Below are 22,521 nucleotides of genomic sequence, written 5' to 3'. Positions count from 1 at the left end.
ACATCAGTGTGTGTAGGTCACTCACTGTCCCTCAGGTTGTGGCATGTTGAGACATATTGGACAGACAGATGAGCCCTGTCTCCTTCTCTTAGGACTACTTTTAATTTGGAGCTCATTCAGTTCTTTGAAGTCTGGAATTACAGAGTTGAGTTTATTGAAGTCAATATTCCTTGTTTCTTCAAATGTTTTACATTGTAGGAGGAAGTGCATCTCTGTTGACCTCACCTGTCAAACACTGACCACATGTTCTCTCTATCTATCTCTCTGTGTCTCTATCGCTCTGTGTGTCTCTCTCTTTCGCTCTGTCTGTGTGTCTCTATCTATCTGTCTATCTATCTATCTATAGGTTAGCATAAGGTGCAGCCAGTGACATGTGAAGGGAGTTTTTAGACACACACACAAACCTGCATGTGTGCGTTCACGTTCACCACTGGAGTCAATGCAGGGAGCTGAGAATTGAGGCTTTGTGTTCAGATTAGTTTGTGTCAGAATTCTAGAAGCAGATTTTCACTTCTAGCTGCTTCCTGTCATGTGATCTAAACATATGGACGAGCTTTTCTATGTCTTGACTTGTCATAACTGTGTGTGTGTGTGTGTGTGTGTGTGTGTGTGTGTGTGTGTGTGTGTGTGTGTGTGTGTGTGTGTGTGTGTGTGTGTGTGTGTGTGTGAGATCCTGTACAGAGTGAAGCATCATCTCAGCAGCTGTGTTTCTGTGTGTTTCTCTCCATCTATCTGACACACAGCGAGGAATCTGAGAAACAGGCAGCACACACACACACACACACACACACACACACACACACACTGCATGCCTAAACCTTCACATCATAGCAGCTGTGTTTGGTCTCAGTGTTTCTCTCTCCCTCCTCTATCTGACAGTTTCTCTCTCCCTCCTTTATCTGACAGTTTCTCTCTCCCTCCTCTATCTGACAGTTTCTCTCTCCCTCCTCTATCTGACAGTCTCTCTCTCTCTCCTCTATCTGACAGTTTCTCTCTCCCTCCTTTATCTGACAGTTTCTCTCTCCCTCCTTTATCTGACAGTTTCTCTCTCTCTCCTCTATCTGACAGTTTCTCTCTCTCTCCTCTATCTGACAGTTTCTCTCCCTCCTCTATCTGACAGTTTCTCTCTCTCTCCTCTATCTGACAGTTTCTCTCTCCCTCCTCTATCTGACAGTTTCTCTCTCCCTCCTCTATCTAACACAGAGACACTGAGGCACCATCATACAGCCTAAACCCAGGGTAGAGTTTTTCAGTGAAGGTTGAGTAGAAGGTGTGGATGTGAGTCAGTGTGTCAGAGGAAACTGTGTAGAAGGACAGAGAGCCAGCAGGCCAGTCAAAATACACTGCGACTCTGTTAGAGCGAGAGGAGGAGGGGAGAGGTATGTATGTGACTCTGTTATTGTGCTGGGCAGAGTAATAACCATCAGAGCAGCTCAGACTCCAGGACTTTTCATTCCCTCCAAACCTGCTGTCATCACCCCCTCCTCTCCTGCTGATTCCTCTGTAAGTCACTCCTATATGAACATATCCTTCCCTCTTCACCTCCCAATAACAGCGACCAGTTAGACCATCTCTACACAGCAGCTGAGTCCAGGTGTCAAATCTCTCTGGGTGATCAGGATATGGCTGCTCCTTTCTCACATACGTCACCTTTCTGTTGTCTTCAGACAGGAGGAGGTGTCTGCCTGCTGTGTTTGGATCCAGTGTGAGTTCACAGGCATCTGATGAGACAACAAGACTCAATACAGCAGCAGCTTCTCATCTAAAACACCTGGGCTGTGTTTCACAATAACAATCATTCTCAGTGGTTATGAAGATATTTTACAAGTGATTTTAAGAAATGGTTGATTGTAGGTTTTTACCACATTCATGTTCACATAAATAAACCTTGTGTCAAAAGCTTAAAAACAGACCAAATAAAGTGTTGTGCTGCAGGAAACTCTGACAGGTTCCATTTAAAAACTAAAGGCAATGAGACACAGAAACACAACAGATGAACATTGTTTGATGTGAAACACAATATTGAGCCAGACTGGAACACAAGTCACTGTTATTAAGCTGTTACCAACTTATTCACACACACACACACACACACACACACACACACACACACACACACACACACACACACACACACACACACACACACACACACACACACACACACACAGCTGATTAGGAGATGCACAGCAGGTGCGCAGGGAGCCAAGAGAGACGCCGCACGCGACACGAGACAACGGAGCTGCAGCCACACGAGCACGAGCCACGACAGAGGAAAGACGCCAGCGTGGGAGGAGCTTACTGCCATCTGCAGACTCGCACGAGCTGACTGAGAGAGAGAGAGAGAGAGAGACAGAGAGACAGAGAGAGAGGAGGGAGAGAGAGAGAGAGAGAGAGAGAGAGAGAGAAGAGGGAGAGAGAGAGAGAGAGAGAGGAGGGAGAGAGAGAGAGGGGGAGAGAGGGTGGAGGGAAAGAGGTAGATAGAGAAAGAAATAGAGAGAGGGAAAGAAAGAGTGAGGGGAGAAAGAGAGTGAGAAAGAACGAGGGAGAGAAAGAGAGAGAGAGGGGAGAAAGAGGGGGAGAGAGAGAGGGAGGGAGAGAGAGAAAAAGAGAGGAAGGCAGAGAGACAGAGAGAGAGATAGATAGAGGGAAACAAAGAGAGTGAGGGGAGAAAGAACGAGGGAGAGAAATAGATAAAGAGAGAGGGGGAGAGAGAAAGAGAGAGGGAGATACAGAGAGAAAGAGAGACATTGTGGGAGAGTGGAGGAGTAGAAGTGTCTTCACTCTTAGTTTGATTCATGTTGATTCATCAGTGTGTGTGTGTGTGTGTGTGTGTGTGTGTGTGTGTGTGTGTGTGTGTGTGTGTGTGTGTGTGTGTGTGTGGCTGCATAATGAGTCTGTTTCAGACTGTTTGTCTAAGATGACAGGTTGAGAGGCGGGTCATAGTATCATGTCCATGATTTTATTTGACAATTCTGGGGACTGGATTGGGCTTTGTGTTGCGTGTGGCCATGGACAGTCCATAAAGAACTCACATGCTATGTATTAACGCACATTCATGTGTTTACATCCTGTGTGAGTACAGCTGCTTAATTGATCTCCTCTGCTCCTCCTTACCTCAGGCTGAACACCTGCAGACACTCAGCTGATTGCTGATGCAGCTCTGCCTGCAGGTATAAGCTGGCTTGCTGCTGGGACACAGTTAGTCTACATCCTGAATCCAGCCCAGCAGCACCTGCAGTTTGGTTCTTTCCTTTATTAGGTCCTGGCACAATAGGTGCCAGGCTTTATTGTTTTAGTTTAACCTGGCAGTTTTGGTAGTTGTTTTTCGTTCTTAGTTTTAGTTTAGTTAATCTAAATTATTCTTTTAACGTTTTTCAATTGTTAGTTTAAGGAGAGGGGCTTCAACAGCCCTATATGGGCCAGCCCAGACCCCTCTCCCTTTTGTTTATTTCAGCCTAACTGTCAGGTTATTTTGTTTTATGGTTTTGGGCCTTTTTCTTAAATACTTTGGGGGAAAGGAAAATAAAAACCCTATTATTTTGATTCTTGTGTGTGGAGCCAGCTGCTTCGTGCGGAGGGAGCGGACAATCCGATGAATGGGTGCTGCCCGCCCGCCTGGAATCTCCGAGGGGCGACCCCTGACTACCACGCTCTCAAACGGTCTCAAGCGCGCACCTTTTACGCTATTTCTGTAAATACAATATCCCTGGAATGCGCGTTTTAACGAGCCAGTTACATTTCTTCGCATTCTTAGAGATTATAGTTTTTGTTTGTTGTTCATGTTTCTAACAATTGGCCAAGTTAGTAGTTAGTTTATGGGATAGGAATTCTGCCAGATGACAGGCACTAGGCACCATTTTCTACTTCATTTGGAAGAGAAAATTATCCAGAAATGAAGATTTGATTGACAGCTGCATGTCGTGATATGATTGGTTGAAATGGGGTAGAAATTTGATAGTACTAGGTGATGTCAGCAAACTGTAAATTACTGTTATCAATGAAATCTTGAAAAACGAACTTTTGATGTGAAAAACTAAAGAAATTAGATTGTTGTGATATCTTTTGCATACATTATTAAATAGGTGCACTGCATACCCAGGTATTTGAACTAAAAGAAAAGTCATTATTGGGTTCAGCTCGACTTTAATGACTTTTGATTCTTTCATTTGGCTTTTTGCTTTGTTTGCATCCTGTTGGTTTGATTTAGGTTGCAATGCATTTATATAATGAATTTAATTTGGCTCCTCCCTAAATCAGTGTTACATTTAGCTGGTTATTCTACCCTACTCCATATGAACTCCATACACTGAGAAAGCAAGACATTAAAGTGTGTTCTGTAATGCACTTCTTTGCCACTAGGAGGCGCCAGGAGGCAGTAAGACAGCCTGCTGTTGGAGACAAAACAGTCACTACTCTTGGCTGCAGTGGACACTGGACATTAAACTCTTATGGCCGCTGGACTATTTTAAATAGGCATGTTTTTAACTTGTATTTTAGTAATAAATCCCTGTTTTTAACTTGTACTGTTGTTTTGGCCAGCACCACTCCCCTGTAGAAAACTAATGTATTTTATTCTTAAAGTCACCCTCCACACCCTTGAGACACATTTTAATTACCTTTTATTTGTGTTTACATTTAGACAAAAAAAATCCTTGAACACAAACAATGGGACATTTCAGAATGACAAATGTATTTGAAATTATAACCTCAATTCAGAAAAAGTTGGGACGCTGTGTAGAACTGAAATAAAAACAGAATGTGACCATTTGCAAATCCTTTTCCACCTATATTCAATTGAATAAAGTACAAATATATGTAATGTTTTACCTGATCAACTTCCAGTCCAGCCTGGCTCAATATTGTGTTTCACATCATACAATGTTCATATTCTGAATTTGAGAGCAACACCTTTCACAAGAGTTGGAACAGAGGCAACAAAAGACTGGGAAAGTTGAGGAATGCTCAAAAACACCTGTTTGGAACATTCCACAGGTAAACAGGTTACTAGAGAGGCAAAGTGACCGCCTACTTCCTGCTTCAGCACTGTACCAGAGATTTTTATCTGCTATTTATTTTCCCATAGACATTTTGTAAAATGCTTATAAAAATAGTTTAACTTCATCAAACCAAACGGTTCAGCTATATTTAGAATCGGGAGAGACCATAGAACATTTCACTCTGACCAGAACTTTAAAAAACTACACAGAAAAAATATTTTCTTTAAATCTGCAATTTATTTTTACGTTTTGGTCCGAGTGAAATGTTATGTGGTCTCTCCTGTTTCTAAATATATCTGAAGCGTTTGGTTTGACAAAGTCAAACTATTTTTATAAGCATTTTACGAAATGTCTATGGGAAAATAAATGGCAGATGAAAATCTCTGGTACAGTGCTGAAGCAGGAAGTAGGAGGTCAGGTCAGAATCTGGAGAAATCTCTGCTGAAACCAACATTGAATGGCCGTGACCTTTGATCCCTCAGGCGACACTGCATTAAAAACCAACATTATTCTGTCATGGATATTCCCACATGGTCTCTGGAACACTTGGGAAAAGCAGTCAGTTAACACAGTTCCTCGCTGCATCTTAATGTAAGTTAAGACTCTACCATGCAAAGTGAAAGCCATATATCAACCACATCCAGAAACGTGCCCGAGCTCATCTGAGATGGACTGGTCAGACCACAGCACACTTTGCCTCAGTCATTTCACCTCCTTTTCAAATATGTTGATTAAAAGTCATGATGTCAGCCATCACCCTGATTCACAGTAGGATCAGAATGAATAGACTGTGCCATAGATGGACTTTCTATCTCACTAGTTGAATGTGTTGCTTTGTTTTCATGAATCAAACTAAATACACACTTACATTTCTTCAGACCTCCTGGTTTCAGCCACTGCTCTCCACCATGGTCCACACTGGAGGAATAAACAAAGTCAGATCAGCAGATTCTCTTTGATGATGGAAACAACATGGACATTTATTAATAACCTTCAATATGAAGGATTTCCTCTCATATGCTCCATTGAACTGTATTCCTGCATGAGCTTTGCAGTGTGACAGAGAAAATGTGTGTGACTCTCAGCCTTCTAGCAGACGTTGCCTCTCCATACCTGAGTCTCCACTGTCCAGCAGAAAGCAGATTCTCTCCTGAGGCTCCTGGATGATTGTAGCTCAGGTCCAGCTCTCTCAGATGGGAGGGATTGGAGCTCAGAGCTGAGGCCAGAGAAGCACAGCCTTCCTCTGTGAGCAGACAGCCTGACAGCCTACACACACACACGCACGCACGCACACACACACACACACACACACACACACACACACACACACACACACACACACACGCACGCACGCACGCACACAGGTACGCACACGCACACGCACACACACACACGCACGCACGCACACACACACACACACACACAGTTGCATTTATAGTTTATACTGTTTTCCTCGTCTTTGCTGTCATGACGATTGACTTCAACATTTCATCACTTCCTCCACTGTAGTTTTACTTTGATTCAGTTACTGAAAACAGGAGCGCTGCTTTCCAATACACACACACACACACACACACACACACCTACACACACACACACACACACACACACACACACACATGCATGCACGTAAGCACACACACACACACACACACACACACACACACACACACACACACACACACTCCAACAAATAGTTGTGACACACACACACCCACTCCAACAAATAGTTGTGACACACACAAACACACACACACTCCAACAAATGGTTATGAGACACACACACACACACACACACACACACACACACACACACACACACTCCATCAGATAGTTGTGACACACACACACACACACACACTCCACCAGATAGTTGTGACTGACTCTGACTTGTGACTGAACAATTTTCATCTTGACATTTCCGTTATTTGATGCTTTTTGAACGTTGCTCGCTCTTCCCTGTTTACTTGCTATAGCCCTGGTTCACCACTAGATGGCTCCACTGTACTGTTCATGACCCGGACCTCTTGCTGAGTTTGTGTCTCTGCACTTCAGTCCACTCATTGCTGTGCTGCTGGTTTCTGCTGCGTTTGTGCATTAAGGTCATATTTAGAAGGAGGAGAAGCAGCTTTCACTGCTTTGTTTTGTTATTCTTATTCAAAGGTCATAATGGCTACAGAGTAAAAACAAAACAAAGAGAGACTGAAAAACAATTTAACTCCCGCTTGTTTGTTAGATTTATTGTTACCTCCACCAAGGGAATTTTGTTTTCACCCTGTTCTGTTCCGTCTGTTTGTCTGTTAGCAGGATAACTCCAAAAGGTATTCATGCATTTGCATGAAACTTTATGGAAAGATTGGTTATGGGATGAGGAAGTAATTTAGTTAACTTTTCACACTGTTTGGTGAGGCGTTAAAAAGGCAAACACGTCTGAACAGATTCACGTAACACCATCAAACGTCATGGCCAATCAGCAGACAGAAGAAGAGACAAACCCTCCACTATTTCTGTTTTTTAACCTTTATTTATACAGGGGGAGGAGTCTCACTGAGAGCAATGCTCTCTTTTTCAGGAGCGCCCTGATCACATTCACACACACACACACACACACACACACACACACACACACACACACACACACACACACACACACACACACACACACACACACACACACACCTGGAAGCTGACCAGTACAACCTCCAAATTAACTTTTGATAGAAATGTGACATCTGGATATGCTGACAGCTGCAGAGAGTTGGTGGAATTCTGAGGTCTTCTGAGGAACATCTAGTGTTTTTACTTTTATTCTAGCAATAAAGACGTGTTTTAAATACAAGTTTACTGATATATTTAAACTTATATTCAGGATAAACATTAACCCTTTAAAACATTTGACAGAATAGTGATTTTACATACACTTATATTGTGATAAAATTATATGTGATCATATGAAAAGTGTATAACATTTTCAGCAACATCACCCAGCAATAATCATTTATTGATTGTTTATTCTTGAGTGTTGTGAGCTTTTGCACAGGTTTTGTGAAAGAGAGATCCCAACTCTCAATGAAAACTCACTACAGTGGAATCCGCTTATAGTGATCACGGTTATAGTGATCAACTGATTATATTGATCAAAAAGCTTGATCCTGAATCATTCCTATACACATGCTGTTTAAATAGTTTACTTATAGTGATCAATACTCTGCTTACAGTGATCATTTTGCGCCTTGTCACAACCGAGAACAATGGAAAAAAAATTTAAAACAGTAATTTTATTTTTTGCTTTCAAACTGCCAAAAATAGCAGCAATATGGTGCATGTGTTAGAGCGGTCCGTAAAATCAACGCGCATTCACTTGTTCTCAATGTCACAATACGTCCTTTTATTTGGACAGCAAAACATCACAGTTATCCAACTTAAAACATAAGGATCTCGTAGGCTATAAACAAATGCGGTTGAAAATTGTTTGCCCTTCCACTCTAGTGAGCAGCACCTGTCCGCTTGCTCTAATCAGTGTGCACAGGTTGCATCCACCCCCTAATAGGTGCATGACGCTCCTATTCAGCATCAAATCATCATAATCATCACAATAATAGCAACAATCAACCAAACAACAAAACTTCAGCACGAGACAGTCCAAACATGATTGGCATAATAAACAGAAAATGCATGATGTCTCAACACAACATGAATTATGAATCAATAAGAGAAATATGCAAAATGGCGTCAACAGCATGTCTGTCTGTATATGGAGAGATTGTGGTGTGTGTCTGTCTGTCTGTTTGTCAGTCTGTCTGTTTGTCAGTCTGTCTGTCTGTCTGTCTGTCTGTCTGTCTATGTGAAACCGCTTGAAACAGCTGGAGGCCTAACTTACTGTATCTACATAATAAAGTGATCATTTTGGGCCTTGTCACACCTGAGAACAATGGGGAAAAAGTTTAAAACTAAGGTAATTTTATTTTTTTGCTTACAAACTGCCAAAAATGAGCCAACAACTTACAGCAGTCATACCTGGTGCATATATGTCTGTATATGGAGAGATTGCAGTGTCTGTCTGTCTGTCTGTCTGTCTGTCTGTCTGTCTGTCTGTCTGTCTGTCTGTCTATGTGAAACCACTTGAAACAGCTGGAGGCCTAACTTACTGTATGGATTTTTAAAGTCAATAACATTCACTCGCGTATTTTCACTGACATTAATGTGCATATAGCTTAATGCAGAATTTAATGTGTCTGTTGAACAGTTATCCTGACCTGAGAGTTTCCAGTCTGCAGTGTGGACTCTTCAGTCCAGCAGAGAGAAGCTTCACACCTGGATCATGCAAGTCGTTGTTACTCAGGTCCAGCTCTTTCAGACTAGAGGACTGGGAGCTGAGAACTGAGGCCAGAGCTTCACAGCTTCTCTCTGACAGCTGACAGCCACTCAGCCTGAAGAATTAGTGATGAAGACAAACATTAAAATATGTATTTTCTATCCTGTTTTAAAGATCACATCATATAGTGAATCTATCAGTTTGCTATGCACTTACACAGATTTATTGGAGGCCTTGACCACTGGCAGCAGCTTCAGAAGAGCCTCCTCTGAAGCAGAGTATTTCTTCAGGTCAAACACCTCCAGGTCTTTTTCTGATGACAGTAAGATGAAGCCCAGAGCCGACCACTGAGCAGGGGAAGGTTTCTTTTTGTCGAGACTTCCTGATCTCAGGTACTGTTGGATCTCCTCCACTAGAGAATGGTCATTTAGTTCATTCAGGCAGTGGAACAGATTGATGCTTCTCTCTGAAGAAGGAATGTCCCTGATCTTCTTCTTGATGTACTGGACTGTTTTCTGATTGGTCTGTGAGGTACTTCCTGTCTGTGTCAGCAGGCCTTGCAGGAGACTCTGATTCGTCTGCAGTGAAAGACCCAGGAGGAAGCGGAGGAACAAGTCCAGGTGTCCATTTGGGCTCTGTAAGGCCTTGTCCACAGCCCTCTGGCAGAGGTGAATAACCTGAGATTTGTCTCTGGAGGTTGATTGTGGTTCTGACAGCTGATTGACACCAGAGTTGATGAATGAGACCATGACATAAACAGCAGCCAGAAACTCCTGAATGCTCAGATGTACAAAGCAGAAGACCTGGTCCTGGTACAGCCCACACTCCTCTTTAAAGATCTGTGTGAACACTCCTGAGTACACCGAAGCTGTTGTGATATCAATGCCACACTTTGTCAGGTCGGCTTCATAGAAGATCAGGTTGCCTTTCTCCAGCTGCTCAAAAGCCAGTTTTCCCAGAGAGAGAATCATCTCCCTGCTCTCTGTCGTCCAGTGTGGAGCTGCTTCAATTCTCCCATGATACTTGACGTTCTGTAGTTTGGACTGAACAACCAGGAAGTGGATGTACATCTCAGTCAGCGTCTTGGGCAGGTCTTCTCTCTTACTGGTTTCCAACAAAGACTCCAGAACATTAGCAGTGATCCAGCAGAAGACCGGGATGTGGCACATGATGTGGAGGCTTCGTGAAGTCTTGATGTGGGAGATGATTCTGCTGGCCTGCTTCTCATCTCTGAATCTTTTCTTGAAGTACTCTTCCTTCTGTGGGTCAGTAAACCCTCTCACCTCTGTCACCATGTCAACGCACTCAGCAGGGATCTGATTGGCTGCTGCAGGTCGTGTCGTCATCCATAGGCGAGCTTTGGGGAGCAGTTTCCCCCTGATGAGGTTTGTCAGCAGCACGTCCACTGAGGCTGACTCTGTAATATCAGTCAGGATCTCGTAGTTCTTGAAGTCTAGAGGAAGTCGACACTCATCCAGACCATCAAAGATGAACAAAACCTGGTACTTGTCAAACCTGCAAATTCTTGCTTTTTTGGTCTCAGGGAAGAAGCGATGAAGAAGTTCCACCAAGCTGTACTTTTTCCCTTTCAGCAGATTCAGCTCTCGGAAAGTGACTGGAAATGTGAACTGTATATCCTGGTTGGCTTTGTCTTCAGCCCAGTCCAGAGTGAACTTTTGTGTTAAGACTGTTTTCCCAATGCCAGCCACTCCCTTTGTCATCAATGTTCTGGTTGGTTTGTCTCTTCCAGGTAAGGGTTTAAAGATGTCTTCACATTTGATTGGTGTTTCTGGTCTCACTGGTTTCCTGGATGCTGCTTCAATCTGTCTGACCTCATGTTCATCATTGACGTCTCCACTCCCTCCCTCTGTGAGGTAATGCTCTGTGTACATCTGATTCAGAGGAGTTGGGTTTCCTGCTTTAGCAATCCCTTCAAACACACGCTGAAACCTCTCCTTCAGATTACATTTGAGTTCACGTTGGCAGAAGTCAGGAAGAGTTTCTGAAAGAACAAACAACAAATAACATCAAAGAGTAAACATTTCCTGGTAAATGTATATCTTCAAAAAATTAATAAAAACAGCTTGCACACTGCAGGGCTCCATTTACAGTGATTTATTAGCAGCAAAAGATTAAAGTGACATTTCGAACATCAAGCTCTTCATCAGACTGATGAAGAGCTTGATGAAGAGCTTGCTCTATGGCAGAGAATTAGTTAATCTTGAACTGATTTGGTCTCGTTTGACAAATATTTAGATGTATATATTTAAATCAACCCGCTCTCACTCCCAGTACATCAAAATGTGCTGATTTGTCACGGCCCCTTGGCGTCGTTATTGTGAATGAGAAAGAGTACCTTCACATCATAATATGCAGAAGAAGAACCACCAGACCGTCTGGAGGTCACCTCGTGCCCCCCCCCCCCCCCCAGTGGTCTTGAATGTAATAACAGTCTGAGGCTTAAGTAGGTCAAAGTCACGCTATAGGGAGAAGTGCTGGGAGAGGCGGACCTGTAGTGTTCCCAGCTTGTAACTTTCTCATCATGAGAGACCTGTTTCAAATCCTGAGCTGAACCATAACTCCAACCAAGTTGCTTTTGTTGCCTAAACTTAAGGTTATTGTACTTCCCTAAACCCAACCAAGTTGTTGTGCTTGCCTAAATTTAGCATGGATTCGAGCCGTGGGTCCGTGAAATGTTGCCGGGCCACCGGTAGCCACAGTAGCCGGTAGCCGTGTCCAGTTGCAGCCGGTCGTGGCCGACCTCCTCGACCAAATAACCAGGAAGAGAGTCAGGGCTCGGCTCTCTTCCTGGTTATTTTGCTGAGCAGGGCGATAAAGAGAGCTGGCGTGTCTGTGCTGGAGGAACGTACGCACCCAAATATGACGTTAAAGATAGCATTTCACCTCTGCAATAATGACATCGAAGGGGGCGTGACAAATTGATGTATTTTTACATTTTGATGTATTTTGGTAATGAGAACCTGTTGATTTAAATCCATCTCTCAGTTTCCATCCTGTCCCATCTCCATCATGTTAAAGCTGTTGAAAGCCTCTTACTGCTGTTCAGAGAGTCAGCCAGCTCCTCCTGCTTCATGCTCCTCAGGAAGAGCAGTGTGATGTTTAGAAAATCCTCTCTGCTGCTCCTCCTCTGCTCTTCCTCCTCACCATCCACCACCTCCTCATCCTCCCTCTGACTCTCTGAGCATTCTGCTGCATCAGGACTCAGAACCCTCTGGAACCTTCTCAGCTCCTTCTTCACAAAGGTGATGATGTTCCCCTCAAGCAGCTGGAACAGAATCATAATGAATTAAACGTTCTTACTAAAATCATGGAACACAACATCAGATCCATCATAGACTGAAAGACTCATTGGTGAAGTCAAACATGTTTTTGTTCATTTCCACACCATAAATATGGAGTCCAGGTCTGGTTGAGGCTCCTGGGCAGACTGACCACTGGGAACCTCTGACCTCTCCTGGTAAACTCTGGGGGGACAAAACATCAGATAGTAGGTCATACCATCATGTCTCTCTCTCTAACACACACACACACACACACACACACACACACACACACACACGCACACACACACACACACACACACACACACACACACACACACACACACACACACACACACACCAGGCCCGGCGCCACGAGGGGGCCTAAGGGGGCTTAGCCCCCTCAGTTCAATTTTCGGCCCCCTCACTTGATTTTTTTTTTTTTTTTAATAATAGTTAATCTATAAAGGCCAGTTAGGCAATGTTTGTACCTGATATGTTTAGGCTGCTGTTTCTGCAGTCTTCATCAAATTTGATCAGTTTAAGTTGATGTAGGCTACCCCCTGTAAACATAGCTCTGTTGTTTCAGAATTGGCAGGGAAGCGCTATTTGCTGTGCTTTGGTTTTGGATCTCTAAGGCAAGGGGAGCTTTTGCAGCACTAAGAAACATATGGAAGGCATCCAAGATAAGCACAAAGACAAAGTTGAGGATATTTAAGAGCAACGTCCTTGGGGTTCTCCTGTATGGTGCAGAATCATGGAAAGTGACAAAGACCATCTGTCACAAGCTAGATGTATTCCAGACAAGAAGCCTTAGGAGGATACTGAGGATATTTTGGCCTAGGACAATCTCAAATGCAGACCTTTACAGGAGAACGGGCACGACCCCACTGTCAAATGTGATCAAAAACAGAAGGTGGATATGGATCGGACATGTTTGCAGAATGGACCCAAGTGCCATCCCAAGGGTGGCCATGAGATGGACACCACCTGGAAAAAGAAAACGAGGCCGACCCAAAGAGACATGGAGAAGATCTGTGGAAAAGGAAATGAAACAACTGGGATGGACCTGGGGCCAAGTGCAGCATTGGGCAGCAGACAGGCAGCATTGGCGTTCGTTGGTAAAGACCTTATGTGCTATCGAGCACGAAGAGGATTAAGTAAGTAAGTTGGTTGTCACAAGGTGTCAGAGATGTAGCTATTTATTAAATTGGAACCTATGAACCCTTGAACCTCTATTAATCTTAATCTGCTGCTGTGAAATAAATGTTTTATTTGATTTTGAATAGTAGTCTTTCTTGTGTTGTTATTGCGCTTTTCAGAGGTTATTATGGTTAAAAAGTCCAGAAATAGGCATAGCGGGTATATAACCTATGTTTTACGATAAAAAAAAAAAAAAAAAAAAAGTTATAACAGCCCCCTCAGTCATTTCATCCTGGCGCCGGCCCTGGCACACACACACACACACACACACACACACACACACACACACACACACACACACACACACACACACACACACACACACACACACACACACACACACACACACACACACACACACACACTTCTCATTCTTATTCTATAGGCTTCTCCTTCTTATTATAGAAAGAGAAACTGGCCAATGGGGAGCTCTCCTGAGAATACCTTCAAGGCTTTATTCTGTTTACATTCACACTGTCAATAGGAACTCTGAAGTGAACTTTCAGGGGGTGTAATGGAGCTAGATTTTTTAATTAGGGCAGATTAATTGCCCTAATTGCCCTAAGGCTGATTGCCCTAAGGCTGATTTATACTAACTGCGGAGTGTCTGGTGTTCGCGGAGCGGAGGCTCTGTGCGGCGAGCGCGGCGCTCCGCACAGGCTCTGCAGAGGGACTGCATGGAGCTCCGCGCTCCTCTCAATAAATGTAACTCCGCGGAGCCTGCCGCAAGCTCGTGCAGTCAATTCCGAGGCTATGATTGGCTAATGTTTGCTATGGTTTGTATAGGGAAGAAGCCTCCACAAACTGACCAAGTGACCGGCGAAATCAATGTAAAATGAACGAGTTTGAGCATCGCCTGGCAGAAGAAGTCCAGAAATACAGAAATTTGTACGATTCATCCACCCGAGACTACAAAGACCTACAGATGACTAATAATTTGTGGAGGGAAATTGGTAGAGTTTTGTCAACAGATCCTGACATCTGTAAACAAAAGTGGAAGAACCTTCGAGACAAATTTGTGAAAGCCAAAAAAAAAGGTGAAAGGAAAGAGTGGGGATGGCTCCCATCTTAAACAAGCTGCCTTGGCTCAGTGTTTTTGTAAAGCACAGGGAGACAGATACTAACTTCGATGAGGTAAGTTTATCACATAGCGTTGATACTTGTATAGGACGGTTTCAACAAGACAGACAACATAAACATTCTAAATTGCCGCCATGCTTACTTCCTGTTGCAGGGTTTGCTATAGGCTACAATAACTGACAGGACATACGCTACATGTAGGTTAAACTGCACTGCTACCAGATTTACCATAAAGAGATGTGCCTCTGCGGAGAGAACGGTCTTGCCGTGAACACCGCGGACACCAGACACTCCGCAGTCAGTATAAATTTGCTTTAAGGCTGAGGCTATAGTTCAGTGATGATGTCACTGACTGCGTTTACATGGACTTGAGTATCCCGGTTATGAGGCTTATCCTGGTTTTGATCATATTCGGGATATGGCGTTTACATGGAAGAGAGAGAAAGCAGGTTACTCATATCCCTGTATACATGATAAGTAGTAGTATCCTGGTTACTGATCACTGCATGCTATTTGCGCAGGCGCCTGTGATCGTTACAATACAAACCAGGGTCATTATTATTATTATTATTTGCTTATATTGGGTGCGTGTGACGTGACGTCATTCACCTTTTTTGGGCAAAGACGTGGGATTCCCTTGGATTCCGTCTTCATGGTGGAGTGTCCCTGTTTGCACGCAGCGCGCGGCTTTGGCTTTAATTTGAGTCACAACACCTTCGTCCTGTAGTCTGTATACTACAGACTTGAATAGGGCAGCATTTTGATGAAAAAATAAATAAATAAATAATAATAATAAATGCTACAGCTGCACACTTACTGTTTAAACTTGAATTATAGTTGTTGTTTTTCTTTGTTCTTTGATGTGATTTTATGGCTTTTTGGCACCTACATGTAACCTTTTAAGGTTGAGATAATTGTATTATCATTATATGGTCCAAATATTTCAGTAAAGCACTTGAAACACTTGAAATATTCTTGCTTGGGTGGTATCATTCTACTTGAAATGATGGTCAAATGCATTATTTTTAGTAAAATAACATGTCAAATTTTTCGGGCGGCCGGCCACCCGAGTGGGCCCGGCCTTTGGCCGGGCATCTGCAACCCTTCCTATCTAGGATGCACCCCTAGTCATCTTGTTCTGGAACCGGCCCTGCCTACAGCAGCGAGGTTAGAGAGGAAAATGCCTGGAGTCTGACGGCGGTCTGATGAGGAAGTAATCGTGCGGCACTTCTATACTTTCTAATGTTACTGGACGAAATTCTGATAGTGAAACGGGTCATTTTGCGCAAGCTGTGTTGTGTACGGTAGCCCTTCGCGTTGGAGGGTGTTCACGGTGTGTTTCGCGTTGTTTGGTCATGAAATGGAGGGGGGGGGGCGAATGCCTGCAAGTCTGCTGCCTTTTGGAGATGAACTGAACTGAAGCAGCGCCTGCGCAGGAAGTCTGCTGCGGTCAGAAAGCAGGATAAGGTGTATACATGCAGCAGTATCCCGGGTTCTTTCGGAGTACTCCACCTCGCATAACCGGCTTTCTCAAAACCGGGATAAGGGCTTATCCAGCTTTCTGAAACCGGGATATGATGTTTACATGCGCAAACACAAAAACGGGATACTCCAAAACCCCGACAGTAACCGGGATACTCAAGTCCATGTAAACGCAGTCTACTGACATCAGTGATGTCATCAGTCTGAGGCTCACGAGAGAGACTGAGGGAGAGGGAGAGAGATGAGGGAGAGAGGAGAGGGAGAGAGGAGAGACTGAGGGAGAGAGACTGAGGGAGAGGGAGAGAGGGGAGAGAGGCTGAGGGAGAGAGACTGAGGGAGAGGGAGAGAGGGGAGAGAGGAGAGGGAGGGAGGCTGAGGGAGAGGAGGAGAGGGGAGGGAGAGGGAGAGAGAGGAGAGGAGGAGAGAGGCTGAGGGAGAGGGAGAGAGGAGAGACTGAGGAAGAGAGACTGAGGGAGAGGGAGAGAGGGGAGAGAGGCTGAGGGAGAGAGGAGAGGGACAGAGACTGAGGGAGAGGGAGAGAGGGGAGAGAGGAGAGGGAGGGAGGCTGAGGGAGAGGAGGAGAGGGGAGGGAGAGGGAGAGAGAGGAGAGGGGGAGAGAGGCTGAGGGAGAGGAGGAGAGGGGAGGGAGAGGGAGAGAGAGGAGAGGGGGAGAGAGCGAGGGAGACATTGCACGCACGCCAATAGGGCAGGCAAGGCGATGCAGCAGCCGAGCGGGCCGGTACATGAGCTGCAGGGCCAGCTCGGTGAGCTGCAGGACAGGCGAGGCCGTGCAGCGGGCGAGCCTAGGAATCAAGCATGCGTAGCGCGCAAGATGCCTAGTGGGTCTAAAAGTCCAATATTCACCTGATTATCTCCTAGATTTACCAACTCATGAAGCTGTGGTCACTTTACAGAGATTCCTGCTGCCTTCAGGTGCTCCTCCCATCGTTTGACAGGTAAGTACGTCATGTATTCAAATACTTTTTAGACATACTGTACATAACAACATGACTCTGAAGAAACCATGTGGTACAAAGATACTTTGAGTCACATGACAACAAACACATCTGTTTTCACCAGTTTTAAGTTTGTACCTTTTATCAGTAGAGTGGTGTCCATGTTTGAAGACATAAGGATGATCCATAGACCGGTCACTCTCCATGGACACACAGCTTTGGACAGAGGAGTCTGCTCTGTCCTGCTGGATCCTGATAGAAACACAGGATGGACAAAGCAGAGCTGATGTAAGAACAAGGTTAGACAGACAGACATGCAGGCAGACAGACAGACAGACAGACAGACAGACAGAGAGACAGACAGACAGACAGACAGACAGACAGACAGACAGACAGACAGACATACAAGCAGGCAGACAGACAGACAGGCAGACAAGCAGGCAGCCAGACAGACAGACAGGCAGACAGACAGGCAGACAGGCAGGCAGACAGACAGACAGACAGACAGACAGACAGACAGACAGACAGACAGACAGACAGACAGACAGACAGACAGACAGACAGACAGGGAGGCAGGGAGGCAGGGAGGCAGGGAGGCAGGGAGGCAGGCAGGCAGAAAGACTCCCAGTATGTCACAGTAACAGACCAGTAACCAACCCTAACCCGGTTACAGACTGGTTATACTGGACAGCTCTCAGTGTGACACAGTAACAGACTGGTTATACTGGACAGCTCTCAGTGTGACACAGTAACAGACTGGTTATACTGGACAGCTCTCAGTGTGTCACAGTAACAGACTGTTTATACTGGACAGCTCTCAGTGTGTCAGTAACAGACTGGTTATACTGGACAGCTCTCAGTGTGTCACAGTAACAGACTGTTTATACTGGACAGCTCTCACTGTGTCAGTAACAGACTGGTTATACTGGACAGCTCTCATAGCGCTTTCAGACAGACACGGTTCTGGTTCTGGCTCTGGCTCCGTTCTGGAGTCTCAGAACCTTGGTGCTTTCTGGCGAACCAGCCCATGTTCACACCAGTTTAAGTGGAACCAAAGTGGGAGGACATTATTCGGTAGTCCTTCTTCAGTTTATTTTTATTTTTTTAAGTTTATTAATTATTTGGTCTGGCGTTCGAGTGAACCCAGCCTTGGCCATCTCTTCCACAAGTTCGGCATACGACTTGCTCTTTCTTGTACTGCTTTCTAGCTTTTCTTGAGATTCGGTAGATGCCCAAATCGCCACTAAACATTTGGTTTCCTCAGGAGACCACTGCAAATTATTTTTCTCCATGTTGTCACTGCCTTCTTCTCCTTCCTGCTCATTTTCACAGCCTCGAATGAGACACGCCCACTGATGATGTCACGGTTCCCAAGGAAAACCAACTATTTTTTGGTTCCGCTGAGAACCAACTTTTCAGGTTCCGAACCAATTATTTTTTCGGTCTGAACGCGCCGGCCAGTTCAGATTAGGGTTCTGGAACTGGAACCGGCACGGAGCCCTGCCTGTGTGAAAGCCCTATCAGTGTGTCAGTAACAGACTGGTTATACTGGACAGCTCTCAGTGTGACATAGTAACAGACTGGTTATACTGGACAGCTCTCAGTGTGACACAGTAACAGACTGGTTATACTGGACAGCTCTCAGTGTGACACAGTAACAGACTGGTTATACTGGACAGCTCTCAGTGTGTCACAGTAACAGACTGGTTATACTGGACAGCTCTCAGTGTGTCACAGTAACAGACTGGTTATACTGGACAGCTCTCAGTGTGTCAGTAACAGACTGGTTATACTGGACAGCTCTCAGTGTGTCACAGTAACAGACTGGTTATACTGGACAGCTCTCAGTGTGTCAGTAACAGACTGGTTATACTGGACAGCTCTCAGTGTGACACAGTAACAGACTGGTTATACTGGACAGCTCTCAGTGTGTCACAGTAACAGACTGGTTATACTGGACAGCTCTCAGTGTGTCACAGTAACAGACTGGTTATACTGGACAGCTCTCAGTGTGACACAGTAACAGACTGGTTATACTGGACAGCTCTCAGTGTGACACAGTAACAGACTGGTTATACTGGACAGCTCTCAGTGTGTCAGTAACAGACTGGTTATACTGGACAGCTCTCAGTGTGACACAGTAACAGACTGGTTATACTGGACAGCTCTCAGTGTGACACAGTAACAGACTGGTTATACTGGACCTCTCTCAGTATGTCACAGTAACAGACTGGTTATACTGGACAGCTCTCAGTGTGACATAGTAACAGACTGGTTATACTGGACAGCTCTCAGTGTGTCACAGTAACAGACTGGTTATACTGGACAGCTCTCAGTGTGTCACAGTAACAGACTGGTTATACTGGACAGCTCTCAGTGTGTTACAGTAACAGACTGGTTATACTGGACAGCTCTCAGTGTGACACAGTAACAGACTGGTTATACTGGACAGCTCTCAGTGTGTCACAGTAACAGACTGGTTATACTGGACAGCTCTCAGTGTGTCACAGTAACAGACTGGTTATACTGGACAGCTCTCAGTGTGTTACAGTAACAGACTGGTTATACTGGACAGCTCTCAGTGTGTCACAGTAACAGACTGGTTATACTGGACAGCTCTCAGTGTGTTACAGTAACAGACTGGTTATACTGGACAGCTCTCAGTGTGACACAGTAACAGACTGGTTATACTGGACAGCTCTTAGTGTAACATAGTAACAGACTGGTTATACTGGACAGCTCTCAGTGTGTCACAGTAACAGACTGGTTATACTGGACAGCTCTCAGTGTGTCACAGTAACAGACTGGTTATACTGGACAGCTCTCAGTGTGTCACAGTAACAGACTGGTTATACTGGACAGCTCTCAGTGTGTCACAGTAACAGACTGGTTATACTGGACAGCTCTCAGTGTGACACAGTAACAGACTGGTTATACTGGACAGCTCTCAGTGTGTTACAGTAACAGACTGGTTATACTGGACAGCTCTCAGTGTGACACAGTAACAGACTGGTTATACTGGACAGCTCTCAGTGTGTCACAGTAACAGACTGGTTATACTGGACAGCTCTCAGTGTGTCACAGTAACAGACTGGTTATACTGGACAGCTCTCAGTGTGTCACAGTAACAGACTGGTTATACTGGACAGCTCTCAGTGTGACACAGTAACAGACTGGTTATACTGGACAGCTCTCAGTGTGACATAGTAACAGACTGGTTATACTGGACAGCTCTCAGTGTGACACAGTAACAGACTGGTTATACTGGACAGCTCTCAGTGTGACATAGTAACAGACTGGTTATACTGGACAGCTCTCAGTGTGACACAGTAACAGACTGGTTATACTGGACAGCTCTCAGTGTGACACAGTAACAGACTAGTTATACTGGACAGCTCTCAGTGTGTCACAGTAACAGACTGGTTATACTGGACAGCTCTCAGTGTGTCACAGTAACAGACTGGTTATACTGGACAGCTCTCAGTGTGTCACAGTAACAGACTAGTTATACTGGACAGCTCTCAGTGTGACACAGTAACAGACTAGTTATACTGGACAGCTCTCAGTGTTACACAGTAACAGACTGGTTATACTGGACAGCTCTCAGTGTGACACAGTAACAGACTAGTTATACTGGACAGCTCTCAGTGTGACACAGTAACAGACTGGTTATACTGGACAGCTCTCAGTGTGACACAGTAACAGACAGGTTATACTGGACAGCTCTCAGTGTGACACAGTAACAGACTGGTTATACTGGACAGCTCTCAGTGTGTCACAGTAACAGACAGGTTATACTGGACAGCTCTCAGTGTGACACAGTAACAGACTGGTTATACTGGACAGCTCTCAGTGTGACACAGTAACAGACTGGTTATACTGGACAGCTCTCAGTGTGACACAGTAACAGACTGGTTATACTGGACAGCTCTCAGTGTGTCACAGTAACAGACTGGTTATACTGGACAGCTCTCAGTGTGACACAGTAACAGACTGGTTATACTGGACAGCTCTCAGTGTGTCACAGTAACAGACTGGTTATACTGGACAGCTCTCAGTGTGACACAGTAACAGACTGGTTATACTGGACAGCTCTCAGTGTGTCACAGTAACAGACAGGTTATACTGGACAGCTCTCAGTGTGACACAGTAACAGACTGGTTATACTGGACAGCTCTCAGTGTGTCACAGTAACAGACTGGTTATACTGGACAGCTCTCAGTGTGTGAAGAAGAGTCATGCTTAAAAAGAACATGTTCAGCAGACCTTCTCTGCATGAGTCATAGTTAAAACATGAGACAGTAACATTGTAACACTGGAACAACTTACTTCTCTTCAGAAGAATGGTGTCCATCTTTAAAATCAATCCATCCATCCTTTGAGCGGTCGCTCTTCAGAGACACACAGCTGGGTTGAGGAGAGTCTGGTCTCTTCTTCTGGATCCTGAGTGCAACAAACCCCCCAAGGCAGATTAGACATAGTGGAATACCTGTGTAGTGATGTGTGGTGCTGTGTGACCAGTGGAAGCTGTGCAGCATCGCAAATTCTGCCATTAATCTGCCCTAATTACCTAATTAAAAAATCTGGCTCCATTAGGTCACCTGCAGGGGGTGCTCTTTACACTTCAGTTCATTCAATATTTTCATAGTTATTCAAACTCAGACTCTATTTCTTTTCAAAAACATCATTTACAGTTCAAATATTCATACACACAGAGGGGCGAGTGGAGGACAGATGACTTTACTCTGACCAAAATCCAACTAAATGAAAAAAGCTGTCATATACAACAGGGCTATAGTGTCTTGGAACTGTCTGCCAAGTAATATTTGTTCCATCAAAGGAAAGGCATGTTTTAAAATATACTCAGATCTCTCTCTCTCTCTCTCTCTCTCTCACACACACACACACACACACACACACACACACACAAACAACACACACACACACACACACACACACACACACACACACACACACACACACACACACGTTCACACCTGGAAGCTGCCCAGTACAACCTCCAAATTAACTTCGGATAAAAATCTGGTTTCCGGAGATTTTAGGTTTAGGGTGAGGGTCTGGGGAGAGGTTAGGTTTAGGGTGAGGGTCTGGGGAGAGGTTAGGTTTAGGGTGAGGGTCTGGGGAGAGGTTAGGTTTAGGGTGAGGGTCTGGGGAGAGGTTAGGTTTAGGGTGAGGGTCTGGGG

The 22,521-nt window shown here is 44.7% G+C and overlaps 1 protein-coding gene across 1 annotated transcript in view; it reads right to left on the bottom strand.

The window, feature by feature from the left end:
- Positions 1–1,194: 1,194 nt before the first annotated feature.
- LOC310794987 (NLR family CARD domain-containing protein 3-like) overlaps positions 1,195–22,521 on the bottom strand; it is a gene marked incomplete at both ends in the record, with an annotated part of 30,917 nt that continues 9,590 nt past the window's right edge. Inside the window, 6 exons of the mRNA XM_083657011.1 lie at positions 1,195–1,713; positions 6,134–6,266; positions 9,257–9,430; positions 9,532–11,317; positions 12,373–12,601; positions 12,722–12,800. Of these exons, the coding sequence (XP_083513137.1) occupies positions 1,195–1,713; positions 6,134–6,266; positions 9,257–9,430; positions 9,532–11,317; positions 12,373–12,601; positions 12,722–12,800 (2,920 nt within the window). The remainder of the gene's footprint in view (positions 1,714–6,133; positions 6,267–9,256; positions 9,431–9,531; positions 11,318–12,372; positions 12,602–12,721; positions 12,801–22,521) is intronic.

Source organism: Poromitra crassiceps (assembly GCF_964638095.1).
Source record: "Poromitra crassiceps genome assembly, chromosome: 20".
NCBI lineage: Eukaryota > Metazoa > Chordata > Actinopteri > Beryciformes > Melamphaidae > Poromitra > Poromitra crassiceps.
Note: the sequence above shows the minus strand (reverse complement) of the source record. Positions and strands in the feature narration are given on the sequence as shown.